At 37.9% G+C, this 15,434-nt stretch overlaps 1 protein-coding gene across 18 annotated transcripts in view; it reads right to left on the minus strand.

Moving 5' to 3' along the window:
* Positions 1-1,877: 1,877 nt before the first annotated feature.
* The window catches only part of pde7a (phosphodiesterase 7A), a 46,399-nt gene continuing 32,842 nt past the window's right edge, over positions 1,878-15,434 (minus strand). For 4 of the 18 annotated variants that reach the window (XM_065258314.2, XM_065258300.2, XM_065258297.1 and 1 more), the window contains exons 2-14: positions 14,938-14,998; positions 12,743-12,784; positions 11,617-11,703; positions 8,828-8,979; positions 8,682-8,745; positions 8,274-8,369; positions 8,094-8,194; positions 7,831-7,962; positions 7,609-7,700; positions 6,548-6,692; positions 5,418-5,514; positions 5,238-5,318; positions 1,878-3,646 (exon numbers count right to left, since the gene is read on the minus strand). In XM_065258314.2, the coding sequence (XP_065114386.1) occupies positions 3,423-3,646; positions 5,238-5,318; positions 5,418-5,514; positions 6,548-6,692; positions 7,609-7,700; positions 7,831-7,962; positions 8,094-8,194; positions 8,274-8,369; positions 8,682-8,745; positions 8,828-8,979; positions 11,617-11,703; positions 12,743-12,784; positions 14,938-14,944 (1,320 nt within the window). In that variant the 5' untranslated portion in view covers positions 14,945-14,998 and the 3' untranslated portion in view covers positions 1,878-3,422. Of the gene's footprint in view, positions 3,647-5,237; positions 5,319-5,417; positions 5,515-6,547; positions 6,693-7,608; positions 7,701-7,830; positions 7,963-8,093; positions 8,195-8,273; positions 8,370-8,681; positions 8,746-8,827; positions 8,980-11,616; positions 11,707-12,244; positions 12,278-12,742; positions 12,785-14,937; positions 14,999-15,434 lie in introns of all 18 variants that reach the window. The other 14 variants (XM_065258313.2, XM_065258299.2, XM_065258296.1 and 11 more) reach the window with 5 other exon arrangements.

Here is a 15,434-nt window from a genome sequence, read left to right on the forward strand (position 1 = left end):
TAGGACAATATTTGGCCCAGATACTTTTTGAAAATCTGGAATCTGAGGGTGCAAAAAAAAAAACAAGACATTGATAAAATTGACTTTGAAGTTGAAGAAGCAACACGTATTATAAATGATAAATACAGGTTTATATTTATGGTAGGAAGGTTCCATAATCTTGGAACATGATTTTTTACTTAAAGTGGGGTGTATGATATCTGGAAGCCAATGTTGCCATTTGAAATCACCTAAACAAACACGCCCCTACCCCAATAGAATCTGGACCTTCTTTTGATAGACCCGCCCCACACATACAAAACACAGGCAGCGATGTCGGTTAGTAGACATGCCCCTTACTGCTGATTGGCTACAAGTGTGTTTTGTAGTCGGCTCGACTCCCTTTTCCAAAGTGTTTTTTTTATCATGCACCCCGCCTTTAATATCCTAATGATTTTTGGCATAAAAAATGCTGATTGGCTACAAGTGTGTTTTGTAGTTGGCCCGACTCCCTTTTCCAAAGTGTTTTTTTTATCATGCACCCCGCCTTTAATATCCTAATGATTTTTGGCATAAAAAATGCTGATTGGCTACAAGTGTGTTTTGTAGTTGGCCCGACTCCCTTTTCCAAAGTGTTTTTTTTATCATGCACCCCGCCTTTAGTATCCTAATGATTTTTGGCATAAAAAATGCTGATTGGCTACAAGTCAACCAGCAGCCATATCACCCTGTAGCCCAAGACAGCTTGCCCACTGAAGCTAAGCAGGGCTGAGCCCGGTCAGTACTTGGATGGGAGACCACTTGGGAAAAACCAGGTTGCTTATGGTAGTGGTGTTAGTGAGACCAGCAGGGGGTGCTCACCCTGGGGGTCCTAACATCCCAGTATAGTGACGGGGACACTATACTGTCAAAATGCACCGTCCTTCGGATGAGACGTTAAACCGAGGTCCTGACTCTCTGTGGTCATTAAAAATCCCAGGATGTCCTTCGAAAAAGAGTAGGGGTGTGCCCCGGCATCCTGGCCAAACTTGCCCATTGGCCTACTAATCATCCCTCATACTAATTGGCTATATCACTCGGTCTCCTCTCCACTAATAAGCTGGTGTGTGGTGAGCGTTCTGGCGCAATATGGCTGCCGTCACATCATCCAGGTGGATGCTGCACATTGGTGGTGGTTGAGGAGATTCCCCAGTTCATATGTAAAGCGCTTTGAGTACTGAGAAAAGCGCTATATAAATGTAAGGAATTATTATTATTAAGTGTGTTTTGTAGTTGGCTCGACTAATCATGCAGCCGCCTTTAATATCCTAATGATTTTTGGCATAAAAATGCTGATTGGCTACAAGTGTGTTTTGCAGTCCACCCGACTTCCTTTTCCAAAGGGTTTTTTTTTTTTAAATCATGCACCCCTCCTTAAAGGGATAGTTCACCCAAAAATGAAAATTCTGTCATCATTCTCTTATGTTGTTACAAACCTGTATAAATGTCTTTGTTCTGATAAACACAAAGGAAGATATTTAGAGAAATGTTTGTAACCAAACCATTGTGGACCCCATTTACTTCCATAGTATTATTTTTCCCTACTATGGAAGTGAATGGGGTCCACCAAAGGTTTGGTTACAAACATTCCTCAAAATATCTTCCTTCGTGTTAGTCAGAACAAAGAAATAAATACAGATTTGTAACAAACTAAGAGTGAGTAAATGATGACAGAATTTTCATTTTTGGGTGAACTATCCCTTTAAATTTCCTAATTATTTTTGTAATAAAAAATCAATAATTTGATCCATACGATGTATTGTTGGCTATTGCTACAAATATACCTGTGCAACATTTCTGTTTGCCGGTGTTACCAGAAAACAAAGAAGTCAAGAACAGCATAACTTTGTGCCATTCAATAGAGAAACATTTTGTGAAGTTTATTCATCAAAAATGCAACTGCAACAATGTATCAAAAGATTATACGGCAAAGCCTTTACAAAATGGCTTGACACATAAGGTCATCTCCCCAAAATGGCTGTTACAACAAACTGTAAACAGTTTTTTCTTAAATCAACAGTCTTACAGCACTTACAACGAAATACAAATCACTTAAAATAAAGCACCTCTTCTCTAAAAATCAAGAGAAGCACAATATCCATTCTGTACAGAATCCAAAACAATACACAAAAAATGGAATGTTCAAATGTTTAAAATTAAATCATTAAACCAATTCTCTTCCATATATTAAAAAAAGTTCTCCACAACAAAAAGGAAAAGGGTCAGACAGTGCACTAAACGAAGTTTAAAATGAAAAAATGACAGCTGGTTTGGTCACTTAGCTTTGTGCATAGTTTTAAGGCATCGTGTAGCAGTTTTTCGAAGAGACGAGTGGCTTTGAGACATTCGGAGGAGTTCTTATCCTTACAAAATATTAAGAGGGGAGAGGGCGTGGCTACCTATAAAAGGCACCTTAACTTCCTTGTTTTCTCTCAATAAGCAGGTCGATGAAACCCTGAGCAGGATCCACAGACGGTCAATTCAGCTACACGTCCTGTGACACGATTCTTCTTCCATCACGGAAAGGGTTCGTCTCTACTACACCTTATGAAGTGATGTTCCTTCAACGCGAGGGTATTGTCTATGAGGCAGGGTGGAGAAAAAAATCCCAACCCTGGACCTTTTTATCCCGGGGACGATGCAATGGAGCACGAATGGCATTCGTATGGCATCTGATGCGTTACGCCGACGGAGTTGCAGTCCACCAGATGTTTGTTGATCATCAGCAGTAGGTTTCGAAAAATATACAAGTGGTTCTTCACATCTGTGCTTAAAAAGGCAATAAATCACAGAACTTACATGATTCATTTAGAAAACAACGTGTAAACAGTCTTCAGAGGCAGCAAAGGACCGGGCTCTTCACATTTGTATTTTTGTACACAAGGAGGAAGATTGATTTGCAGAAGCACTGGCACTTTCACACACAAACACACATTCATTTATACACACACACACAGTCTCTTCGTGCAGTCGTAAAAATTTCACCTCTAAATACTCAAATCACTTTCAGAGCAATGCAAATGTTTCAAAATGGCACTTTAAAGCCATAGGAGGGGGTTTTCATTCCACCCCACATTCCCTTACAGTTCTATCAAAGCTGAATTAGTAACGCCCAAAACCAACACAACGAGAACAACAACATAAAAGGTTAAATAAATACATCACAACAATTAAAAAAAACAAAGAAAAAAATTGCAGCAGTAGCCAAATGAGGTATCTACTTTATGTATTGCTCTATGTCGAAGGGTAAATGAGACGAGAGTTTAAAATTAAATAAATTAAATCGACGAACAAACAAAAAAGAAAAAAAAATCATCAGTGGTTGGTTCGAGATGGGCAGTAAGCAACTCAAATGTGACTTAAATGTGATGTTTGGCTGAGGGCAGTAGAGGTGCTTTGGGGTGTCATGACTCTTGGCCTCCCTGAGATAAGGCTCTGGAACCGGGCTTTTCGGTGGCTCGGGCCGGCTCGGATTCCCCCTCCTCTGAGCTTCCTGACGCCTCGGGCTCCGTGGCACTCCAGCTGGCTTTGTTCAGACCCAAATGGCCGAGCATGGTTTGAGAGAGCCACGTGTCTGAAAAACGTGCCCACTCGGCGAAAAGAGGCTCCACCACGTAGGTCATGAAACCTGGTTGTCGGGAAGAGATTATTACTGATTGGATTTTTAACGCTACTGTCAGTAGAGAAAATCTGTAGCACTTAACAATAAGGCTGTATTTGTTAAAGGATTAGTCCATTTTCTTAAAAAAAATCCAGATAATTTACTCACCACCATGTCATCCGAAATGTTGATGTCTTTCTTTGTTCAGTCGAGAAGAAATTATGTTTTTTGAGGAAAACATTCCAGGATTTTTCTCATTTTAATGGACTTTAATGGACCCCAAAACTTAACAGTTTTGATGCAGTTTAAACTTGCAGTTTCAACAGAAATTCAAAGGACTCTAAACGATCCCAAACAAGGCATAAGGGTCTTATCTAGCGAAAAGATTGTCATTTTTGGCAAGAAAAAAATTCACTTTTAAACCACAACTTCTCGTCTATCTCCGGTCCTGTGACGTGCCAGCGTGAGCTCACCCAATACATCATCACGTCAAGAGGTCACGGATGATGAATGCGAAACTACGCCCCAGTGTTTACAAGTGTGCAGAAAGAGGACCGTTCCAACATTCTTGTATGTCAAATGACACTAATTAATGTCTTCGTGTAATTTTATTGTTTAAAATGGTGCGCAAATGTGCGTTTCATATATGTAACACGTGACCTTTCTACGTCATTACGCAATTACGTGAGGTCGCGCTGGCTGGTCACAGGACCGGAGATAGACGAGAAGTTGTGGTTTAAAAGTGCATATTTGTTATTTTTCTTGCAAAAAATGACAATTGTTTCGCTAGATAAGACCCTTATGCCTCATTTGGGATCGTTTAGAGTCCTTTGAAACTGCAAGTTTAAACTGCATTAAAATTGTTAAGTGTTGGGGTCCATTAAAGTCCATTAAAATGAGAAAAATCCTGGAGAAAAGATTTATTCTCGACTGAACAAAGAAAGACATCAACATTTTGGATGACATGGTGGTGAGTAAATTATCTGGATTTTTTAAGAAAATTGACTAATCCTTTAAAGGAGCATTTCACCCATGGAAACATTCATCTTTATTAAAAGTGGATCATATTTGTAGTCGAAATGTAACATAAATTTCGAATTTGGTGCCTATTTGACAAAGAAAAGGAGTGTTTGTAGTCTCACCTCCTCTACAAAGATATTGGACTTCCTTCTTTCAATGATGCAAAATGATGATTTTTACATCATTGAAAGAAGGAAGTGCAACACTGAAATCCATATTTCTCCTGTCTCAGGGGAAACAGAGGGAATGATGCACGACCATTCAAAAGCATGACTGGGGTTCTAACTATACAAAGCTTAATGCAAATGGGTGAAGTGTCCCTTTAACATTAGTAAATGCATTAGCTAAAAATGGGCAATATAGTTTTTCAGCATTTATTAAACTTTATTAAACTGAAGATTGACGTAGGAACCAATGTGATTTCAAAGCACGGGTATAATCTAAAACATGCTTTGTCTTAAAGCATATTAAAAACTCCATATAGACATACAAACAACAATTTCTAGGCAAACAACACTATTATAAAAGGTTACTAGTTACTTCAAACTCAGCTGCGACACGATGCATGACTAGTAAACCGAAACCATTCAAGTCTTACCAATTTGAACACTGGCTATGGTGTTTGCTTCATTATCACACAGTGGGCTGACTTCAAGTTTATGCTTTTTTTCAACGTCACCTGCATTAGACATGGACAGAGATTCCAAAACACTTTGATTAGCTTTGAAACAGTGAATTAAACAAAAATAATATCACGATCATGTTTATTATAAGGCACCTTGGTGGAAGAATTCCTCTGTAACCTTCTCACTCCACTGTTTGCTGAGCTCCCACGGTCTACATGGGTTACAGATATCTGCGCACTTCAAGGCCATCTGAAACACAAATACACACGGATTAGTAAATGTGCGATTTTTCCAGTATTTGGTCACCAAAAACAACGATAGGAATCCAGACTTGCTTAAAAAGATCAACTTTTAAATCAACTTTAAAGGGACACTCCACTTTTTTTGAAAATATACTCATTTTCCAGCTCCCCTAGAGTTAAACATTTGATTTTTACCATTTTGGAATCCATTCAGCTGATCTCTGGATCTGGCGGTACCACTTTTAGCATAGCTTAGCATAATCCATTTAATCTGATTAGACCATTAGCATCGCACTCATAAATGACCAAAGAGTTACGATATTTTATGAATTATATAACGCGGTGCCCGAAAATACTCCCCTGCTGTTAAAAGTTAACAAAGGGACTATTTTCAGGCACTGTGTAATATAATTTCGCCATGGACGGCAAAAATGTCCTTGATTATTACACCGGAATGAGAGTATAGTTCCTAGCCATATCGGCTTAGAAAATCACAACTTTTAATTTTCTGTCAGTCTTAGTACACGATGTAACTACAGAAGAGTCAAGTTTTAAATAGGAAAAAAATCGAAACTCTTTGCTTATTTTTTTGTGCGATGCTAATGGTCTAATCAGATTCAATGGATTATGCTAAGCTATGCTAAAAGTGTTAGCGCCAGACCCAGAGATCAGCTGAATGGATTCCAAAACTGTAAAAATCAAAATGAGCATATTTTAAAAAAAGTGCCGTGTCCCTTTAAGTACCTCATTCTGCCAAAAGATGTAATGATATGGACCATTATAATGGTTTATTAACCATCTTCAGCATAAAAGTTAGTAAATGTATTTCATTTCTGTACTTGTATCTGCACCATGTTCTTGTTCAATTTTTAGAACATTGCATTGGCATTGCATGGGTTTGATTCCCAAGAAACACATATACTGATAAAATGTATAGCTTATACTGCATTGTTAGTTGCTTTGCTAATGTTTACAGGCCACATACTTTTATTCACTGTCTAATAATTTTTTGTTATCGATTTTGAATTCTCAGGTCCCACCTGCAGAATGAAATGCCGATGAGAAGCGTTTCCTAAACACAGGTCGTTCTTATCCAGGTGAGTTCTGAATCGGGACAAATAGTCGTTCTGTCTGCTGATATCCGTGGCCAGAATCAGTGATCCCAGCTGCCTCTCTATACTCAGACTGTTGGAGACACCAGAAACACCAATTAAATGGGACAAATCTTAATCTCTCCTGTGAAATAAAATATTACAATTGTATCCATACACACAAACATGAGCATATTAAAATGACAACATGTAAGGGATAATGTATAGGCAGACGGTTATTATCGCAGAAATAAGCCCAGACAGTGTGATCAGGACCCAGTCTTGTATCACTCCGAAGCGATTATTTCACGATAACAACTGGTCTGCAATAAAGACAGTGCAATGGTCAAGGAAGAATTAAATGAGTAAATGATAGTATCATCAGTGTTTAAAGTACATAAAAACCACCTGCAGCAAAAGCAATATCGTTAACATAAAAATTAAAAAGTATAGGCCCCATTATACATCCTTGTGGGACCCCTTTAAGTAAATGTAGGGGATCTAACCAAAACCCCTCCACCCTTACTAATTGTGAGCGACCAAAGCAGTAAGAACTTAGAGAGTCCAATACCTCGTAGCCTATCCAGCAATACTTCATGGTCCACTAAGTCAAAAGCCTTTGCTAGATCAACGAAAGCAGCTACACAATATTCTAAGTTGTCAAAGGCACATGTGATGTCATTGACAACCTTAGGTGTAGCAGTGATACAACTATGACCGGATCTGAAGCCAGACTGAAACTGATTAAGAACATTACGAGTCTTTAAATGGTGTGTGAACTGCTTATTGACCAACTTCTCTAATACTATTTCTATAATAGTTTTAAATCTGGGAAAAACAAACCTGTCATGTAATAATATTTTTAATCACCCACGAATGCAATAATTTTCCTGACCTTATACATAACAGCAAGCACTGGCATTGGCAAACAACAAATTTTAAAGTGGATATGTTGAAGTCATTAACAACCCAAAGAAGTAATAAAACATAGTTGTAAAGCAGACACTAACCTATCCTCCACCGGAAGATGAGAAAACAGTTCGGTTTCTCTAAGCAAACCCACTGCAGACCTCCAATGATGGTTTTCCAGAACTGAGGTATTCTAGAGAGCGACAAACACCTGTCAATGCTAAGTAACTTTGACTTATTTACAAACACGCTTGCTTAATTAAAATCCTAAAGAGGATCATGAAGCTAATGATGTGCTTTAATCCCATTAGATAGTCACTAACCCGGTACAAAGCTGCAAGGTAATGGTTGGTTTTGATGAGGAAAGGCTGGTTGACTCCAGGATGGTCCAGATCGTGTGTGGCTGCTGCCAGCAACCCTAAGAGGATGTCACATGACGTGAGGGACTGCGCGAGCTGCGAAACAGAGATTCAAAGATAATCTTAGATGTGCAAGTAGTAGTTAATTTAGCATAGATTAGATTAGATGTGCGCGCGAATAAACTATCGTGTATGCATGTGTGTGCAGGTATTAGATGTGAGCTCACTTTGGGTTCTTTCAGGTAACAGTGCATGGCTTGGGTCACATCGGCAGCATGGACTGCATTGTGATAGGGGTTCTGGTTGTGGTAGTCTTCTTGTACCAGAACTGAAAACCAGAACACCAATGAGAACTACTCATCTGCATTATATTTATTTTGGCAAGATACGAATCACAAAATGCTTACCTAAAAACCGACGCAGTTTAACCATGTCCAACTGGAAGAGCTCGATGAGGCCGTACTGGTTCAGCAGATGAAATGTCAAAAAGACAAGACTGTTTCCTTTAAAATAATAATAATACAAAAGGAATGAGGACTGCAATGTTTCTTCCAGAATAGTGCGTTTCCACCAGCAGGTGGCACTGTTGGTCACAACCAAATGTGAAGCGCTTGTGCATTGGCTTTTCAGGATTTGAGTACAAGCGTAAGACAGACGGCACACAAATGCTTTGTCCTTCACACGTACACATTATTTGGGATCTGCAAACTTATAGGGCTAATAACAAAGAGGACAAATTTGACGCCCAAAGTATAGTCATGTATATAAACAAAGGTGGGACCAACAATAAAGGTCATGAAATTCAAAATATTTACCATTCGTTAGTCTATCAAAGAGGAATATGTTGAAATTCCAGCTTCCAACCTTTTCAAGCATACACTGCAAAAAATAATCACAGATTAAATTTATATAACAAAATCTTATTTGATGATGTAAATTAATATAATGTTTATCTACATACCCTGGCCTGGCCACAGTAGTCCTCATCCAGGATGTAAAGGGGGTTGAGTTGTGACGTTCCTCTTAGCAGGCGAGACGAAAGCATGTGTCGCTGGAAACTAAAAAGCCTCCGGATTCTCCGAGCTGGGATCGACCCTGCTGACTCAGCACGAGCTATACACACATATGAGAAAGAGGACATGGAAATATCATGATGTGTGAACAGCTAATAAAGTGAGCAAATGGATGCCTCCTATCGGTGTTGCGACTTTAGCTTTCTGGATTTTGTCAAAATCCACCCCCTCACTCGCCGTTTTGAAGTTCGGTTGCTATCGTTGCAATTGTTGTGCACTGGCAGCCTGCGAGAGGTCACGCTTGACTGGAGCACAAAAGGCAAGAGCAGTCGAAAAAGTCTCAGTTCTGTTTCGCCAAAACAAAAAAGCAATAAACTCTGCCCTTTTGTGTACGATTCTACTAAATTCACTTTGAAATCGCTAGTATTACCATTTAAGATCATTTCAGTTTTTGGATAAATTCAATTGGCAGGAATGATAATGCAACAGACTGCAAAAATAAGGGCTCAAGTATAAAAAAAAAAGAAAAAAAAGGTAAACACATTTTTTGTGATACAATACTTACTATAAGATGTTCCATAATGTGGTTATATTGATTTGGTTACAAAAACAAAGAAATAGACTGAAACCCTACTGCTGCATGTAAAGCATCCCTATATTTTCTATAATTTGTTTCGATTATATAAATTTAATAAAAAAAACTTTCACTTCCACGTAAAAAAATGTTTTTTATAAATTGTATTACAGTAACCAATGTTTAGTGATAATGTAGTCAGTATAAGACTTGGGGAAACGTTTTTGTATAATTTGGTTAAGGTTATCTAAATTTAATTAAAAGAACAAATGAGACTGAAACAGGGTCCTGGGAAAAAAAATAAAAAAAATAAAATTGTATTTGTAACAAAAAATTGTGCAAATTTTTTGGCAATACAGACACCATATACATTTTTAAAAACTGACCTCGCCTAAGCTTTGATGTTTTATGATGACATATGAACTGTAATTGCAAGTTCATAAGCAACAAACTTTAATAACTAAAATCCACCAATCACAAAAGTAGCCACCGTTACCATGGAAACACAAATTGCAGAAATTATTACAGTGCTAAGATTTTACAGGTTGGTGAAGGATCTAGATCAGGGGTCTCCAACCTTTTTGTGAGCAAGGGCTACCACAATGGACGAAGCAATCTGGAGGGCTACTTTTTGATAGTCTACTCAAAAAACTTTGTTTTAATTGTTGATTTTATTTTATTTTACTTTGGGGTGGTTTCCCGGACAGGTATTAGTTTAAGACAGCCAGGACTAAACCTTTGTTTACTTATGAAATATAACAAGTTTTAACAAAACATGCCTTACTAAAAACATTACTTGTGTGCATTTTGAGGCAAAACAAAGTGCACTGATGTATTTTAAGATAATGTCAGTGCAAGTTGTTTTCAGTTTGGACCGCTCTTACATTTATTTTAGTCTAGGACTAGTCCAATTCCTGTCAGGGAAAACCCCCTTGATAAAAGAAACCAAGCTAATATAAAAATGAAATAATAAATAAATATTAAAATTGAGGCTTTTAATAGAATGTGCTTTGGTGGGCAACTCGCAGGCCCCCTGTGGGCAACCGCAGGCACCATGTTGGAGACCACTGCTCTAGATAATATAAAATATACATTTAACATTAACTAAAAACTATTAAAAGATAAGCGAGGCTAAATACCAATGACTCATGCATCAAATACTCAAACATGCATTTTAATCTGGGACTAGGATAAACCCTGTCCGGGAAACCTCCCATTTATGTTAAACAGGTGTGGAAGAGCCAAAGGTAATTAAATGACAACACAATTTACATGTTTTGGTTGAAATGTTACTCAACTATATGGAATGCTGTATACCTGCTTTGCAATTACAAAAATAAACTTGAATTGAACTGAATAGAGCATAAAAGAGCAGTATCAATCCTTTCCAAGCAAAGCTTCATGGGATAGCAGTACACATTTTGATTTTTAATTTTTAGCATATATGTTGTGATTCATCTCAGAGGAGGCTGGCTTGAACTTTACTTTTTAAGGACACTGAATGGAAAACATATTTATTTAACCAAAGATACCCGTTGTGATTTTACCATGAAGAATCCATGTACACACACCTAAAGGATTATTAGGAACACCTGTTCAATTTCTCATCAATGCAATGGTGTAATAGTGTGGGGGATGTTTTCTTTGCACACTTTAGGGCCCTTAGTGCCAATTTGGTATTGTTTACATCCCACGGCCTACCTGAGCATTGTTTCTGACCATGTCCATCCCTTTATGACCACCATGTACCCATCCCTCTGATGGCTACTTCCAGCAGGATAATGGTTCAAATTGGTTTCTTGAACATGACAATGAGTTCACTGTCTAAAATGGCACAGTCACCAGATCTCAACCCAATAGAGCATCTTTGGGATGTGGTGGAACGGGAGCTTCGTGCCCTAGATGTGCATCCCACAAATCTCCATCAATCCTATCAATAAGGGCCAACATTTCTAATGAATGCTTTCAGCACCTTGTTGAATCAATGCCATGTAGAATTAAGGCAGTTCTGAATGCGAAAGGGGGTCAAACACATTATTAGTATGGTGTTCCTAATAATCCTTTAGGTGAGTGTATATACACTTAAAATATGAAGGTTAAAAAGCTTTCCCCTTTAGTGTAGTTGAAATGTGGGTCAAATAGTGACCAATTCATCATACTTACAGTGCAACGTGCGGAAATCGATGCCCAGGTACGGGTGCGAGCCTCTTCGTTCCGGTTCAAAGCCTACCTGACTTCTCACTCTCACATCTCCTAGAAGACATGAACGCAGAGGTCCTCAAGATATTTGTTAGCAAACGCGTGCGTTTTCACCTACAGCGGGGTAACAGGCATGACTACAGAGGGGTACAGAGACACATTTACACACAGCCAATGAATGGAATGGACATGCACACAGCCATGCCACAGGGTCTTATGCATTAGTATTCAGAAGGCGAGCAGCAAAGGAGGACGTATGCAAGAAAGACAAGCTTGTGCTTCAGCTCAGGACAGAATGAAGAGGAAACTAAAGGGACTTCGACGAGGCTTGCCAAAGCTCTAACATCTGTTAAAAGTCATTCAATGGGCCTTTTCATCAAACTCTGGCTGTGTGTGCGTGTATGTATGCGCATTTGCATGGAGAGGGAAGGGAGGGGTAACGCAATTTAAAAAAAGTAAAGTAATAGCAGCCTCCAACATGTCAGTCACTACTGATTGGAGTTCATGTGCAGTTAACGTGTCAACACGTGTCAATAGGTCAAAAAACAAAAATAAAGAGATAAAACAGCCTCCCACCAGTATATTTACTTACTTGAAAACAGCTGTTTGAATATTACACAAGCCCCTATCAAAATACCAAAACTTGGAATTACAATTACGTAAAAAAAACACAATTGAAATGAATCCAAAAGACAGACATCAATTTCAAACCAAACAAAACAATTTGGATCGAAGGTACGAGACTATAGCCACAACGTCACATGCAACAGGCGAATCAGACATCAAAAACAAAAAAGACGAAAGCTATTCGAGCATGCAGAAGAAAGGCCGGGAAAGCAAGAGCCAATGAAACCAAAAGAGCTCTCTTAACGATCGCTGTCGGTTTAAGTTAAACTTACGCAACCTCTTCTGCATAGCTACAACTTCTCGCCTGACCCTTAACTAGCATTCTAATGGGAAAAATTGCCACCGATTCGACTGTGCCCAGTGACGCAGGTCTGTCAGAAGATGGTGTGGAAGAGTTATTAAAGGAAAGGTTGTGAAAGCGAGTGAGCGATTGTCTCTCCTGGTGAGATGTGTTGGTTCATACCTGGTGTAAACACGAATGAGGTTTTGATTTTGTTTGTCACAGCTTAAAGACAAAACAAAAGAAGAAATTACGATCAAATATTAGGTCAGGGTTAGCTTTACTGGGTTGTTGGCTACATGCTTGAGGAAGTGATGTTATTGAATGTGTAGCTATTCCAGGTTATTCAGAATGCCGTCGGCATTTTCGTTCAGACAAAAGCCAAGATAGGGAGACTGGTATTTGTTCGATCAAATGTCTTTTTACGATCTGATTGAATTTAAACATGCAAAAACGCATACTGACATTTTAAAGCACAGATAAGGGGCCTGATGTATACACATGTGTGGGATAAGCAATGATATCTGTGTCACAATAATATATTGCACATTTGTATTCTTAACTTGCTCTCAGTGAAGTTTACCATTAGGTGAACGCAGTATTAAAGTGTTATTATTATTACCATTATAACCATCAAATGTTTGGGTTTTTTTTGCTTTCTCTAAGGATGTATGATATTGAAGAATAAAGCAACATGCAACAACTTGCTTAAAATGAGATATGTGATATGCAATATGATATTCTTTAAGCTTGTATATTTAATTTAATTAAGGGATGATGACAGTAAATAAACTAAATAAATGCACACAAAATATTAATTTGATATATTAGCTAATTTGTAAGAAATGCAACCTCTGTAAGGGTGAACATGTGAACATGTATTTGGTTTTACCTTGTTTAAATAAAACCATCCATGTTATTAATTATGGATATTTATATTAAATTGATTTAAAAGTATTAAATTGCCCCTGTCAAGATAACATGCAGGTTGCGTTAGCAGTGAAATTAACTTTGGAATGTCACCACTGGCCAATCAGAATTAAGTATTCCAGAATGCCGTGTACCACGTAAGGAATAATTGACAAATAATTAAAAATAATCCACACCCAAGGTGGTAACACCCAAGGTTAATAATCAACACCCGTGGGACATTTCTCAACCAATCAGAATAAAGAATTTGACAGCCCCATGGTATAAATTATAATAATGTTATTAAACCCCAAAATTTTTATATAACTAGAGATGCAACGATATATCGACCAATAATTGGTATCATATATTAATGGTTATTATATGAATAAATAACTTTCAGAAAATGTAATCTTTAGAGTAGGGCTGTCACGATGATTAAATAATCGTCTCATCGTGATTCTTTGACCTCATCGTGATGATTTCAGATCACCGCAATGATTGCACATCTCTCTAAAAACACAAGGGTGAGCTGCAGCGCCTGTATAAACGAGACAGTATCAGATTACTCTTAAATGTGCATTAATATGTACTGCCATGTAAACCTTACAAAAGATTTTATTTAAATAATCACAACAATGTGTGAAAATTATAAAAAAATAAATAAATGTATGAGAATTAAATGTCAAACCAATAAAACATACAATAAATCGTCATAATAGTCAAAGTGAATTAATCTTTACAACCGCCACAATTTATTAGACTATTACCGTGTTGGCTGACGGTAAGTGATTAATTAATTGTGGCGGTTGTAAAAATTAACTCACTTTGACTATTATGACGATTAATTGTATGTTTTATTGGTTTGACATTTAATTCTCATACATTTGTTTTTCTTTGTTTGAAATAATTTTCACACATTGTTGTGATTATTTAAATAAAATCGTGGCAGCCCTACTTTAGAGTTTAGGTAATGTAAGTTAATACAACCACCAAACTATCGGTAATGGCATCGTATCTGCAGATAGCAGTCCGAATAATCGAATATAAAGTTTATACATCAGGTCTCTGCATCTTTCTGTGACGTCCAAATAGGTCAAAGGGTCACAGCTTAATATAAGGATATCCCAGAGGTCGCCAATCAGGTCAGGTCAGGGTTTGGTGCCTATTAAATCTAAGTAAAATTCTGTGAAATGCTACGTAATTCCCATCTGAGGAATGACTTAAGCTGGGGATGTAATGAAGAGATTATTCAAGGCTTTTTGACTGATGAAAGAAGCTTTCTGACCCCTCTTTGTTGCACGATGTGTTACACTTGGTACACTCCAGTGCAGTGGTGCAGCTACCCTGAGTCTGTTTGGTTACAGTGTGTGTGTGTGTGTGTGTGTGTGTGTGTGTGTGTGTGTGTGTGTGTGTGTGTGTGTGTGTGTGTGTGTATGTATTTATAAGACACGGAAGATGTTGCTTACCTAGCATGCGAATGTACAGAGCGGTCTGATCAGAGCTGTCATAGGAAATTGCGCCGCGTCTCTGTGGGGGAAGAGATGCAGATGAGCGTTAGCAATAGCATTTGCATTTACTCAAATGTACAGGAAAACCTCATATGCATGCCAAATACTCAGCAGCAGCGTGCATTCAAATACAGCTCAACCGACAGCATCATAATACTATTTACCAAAAAAATTTTGACACACCTAAAATGTATGGGAATAACTCATTTAAAGGGACACTCCACTAATTTAAAAAATATGCTCATTTTCCAGCTCTCTTAGTTAAACATTTGATTTTTACTGTTTTGGAATCCATTCAGCTGATGTCAGGGTCTGGCGGTACCACTTTTAGCATAGCTTAGCATAGGGGTGGGCGATATGACCAAAATCTTCTATCACGATAGGATTAATTTTATATCATGATAACGATATGTATCACGGTAGAGTTTTTTATGTTTTAATAAGGTTTAAATCTT

This window comes from Paramisgurnus dabryanus, chromosome 22, assembly GCF_030506205.2.
Source record: "Paramisgurnus dabryanus chromosome 22, PD_genome_1.1, whole genome shotgun sequence".
In the NCBI taxonomy this organism is placed as follows: domain Eukaryota; kingdom Metazoa; phylum Chordata; class Actinopteri; order Cypriniformes; family Cobitidae; genus Paramisgurnus; species Paramisgurnus dabryanus.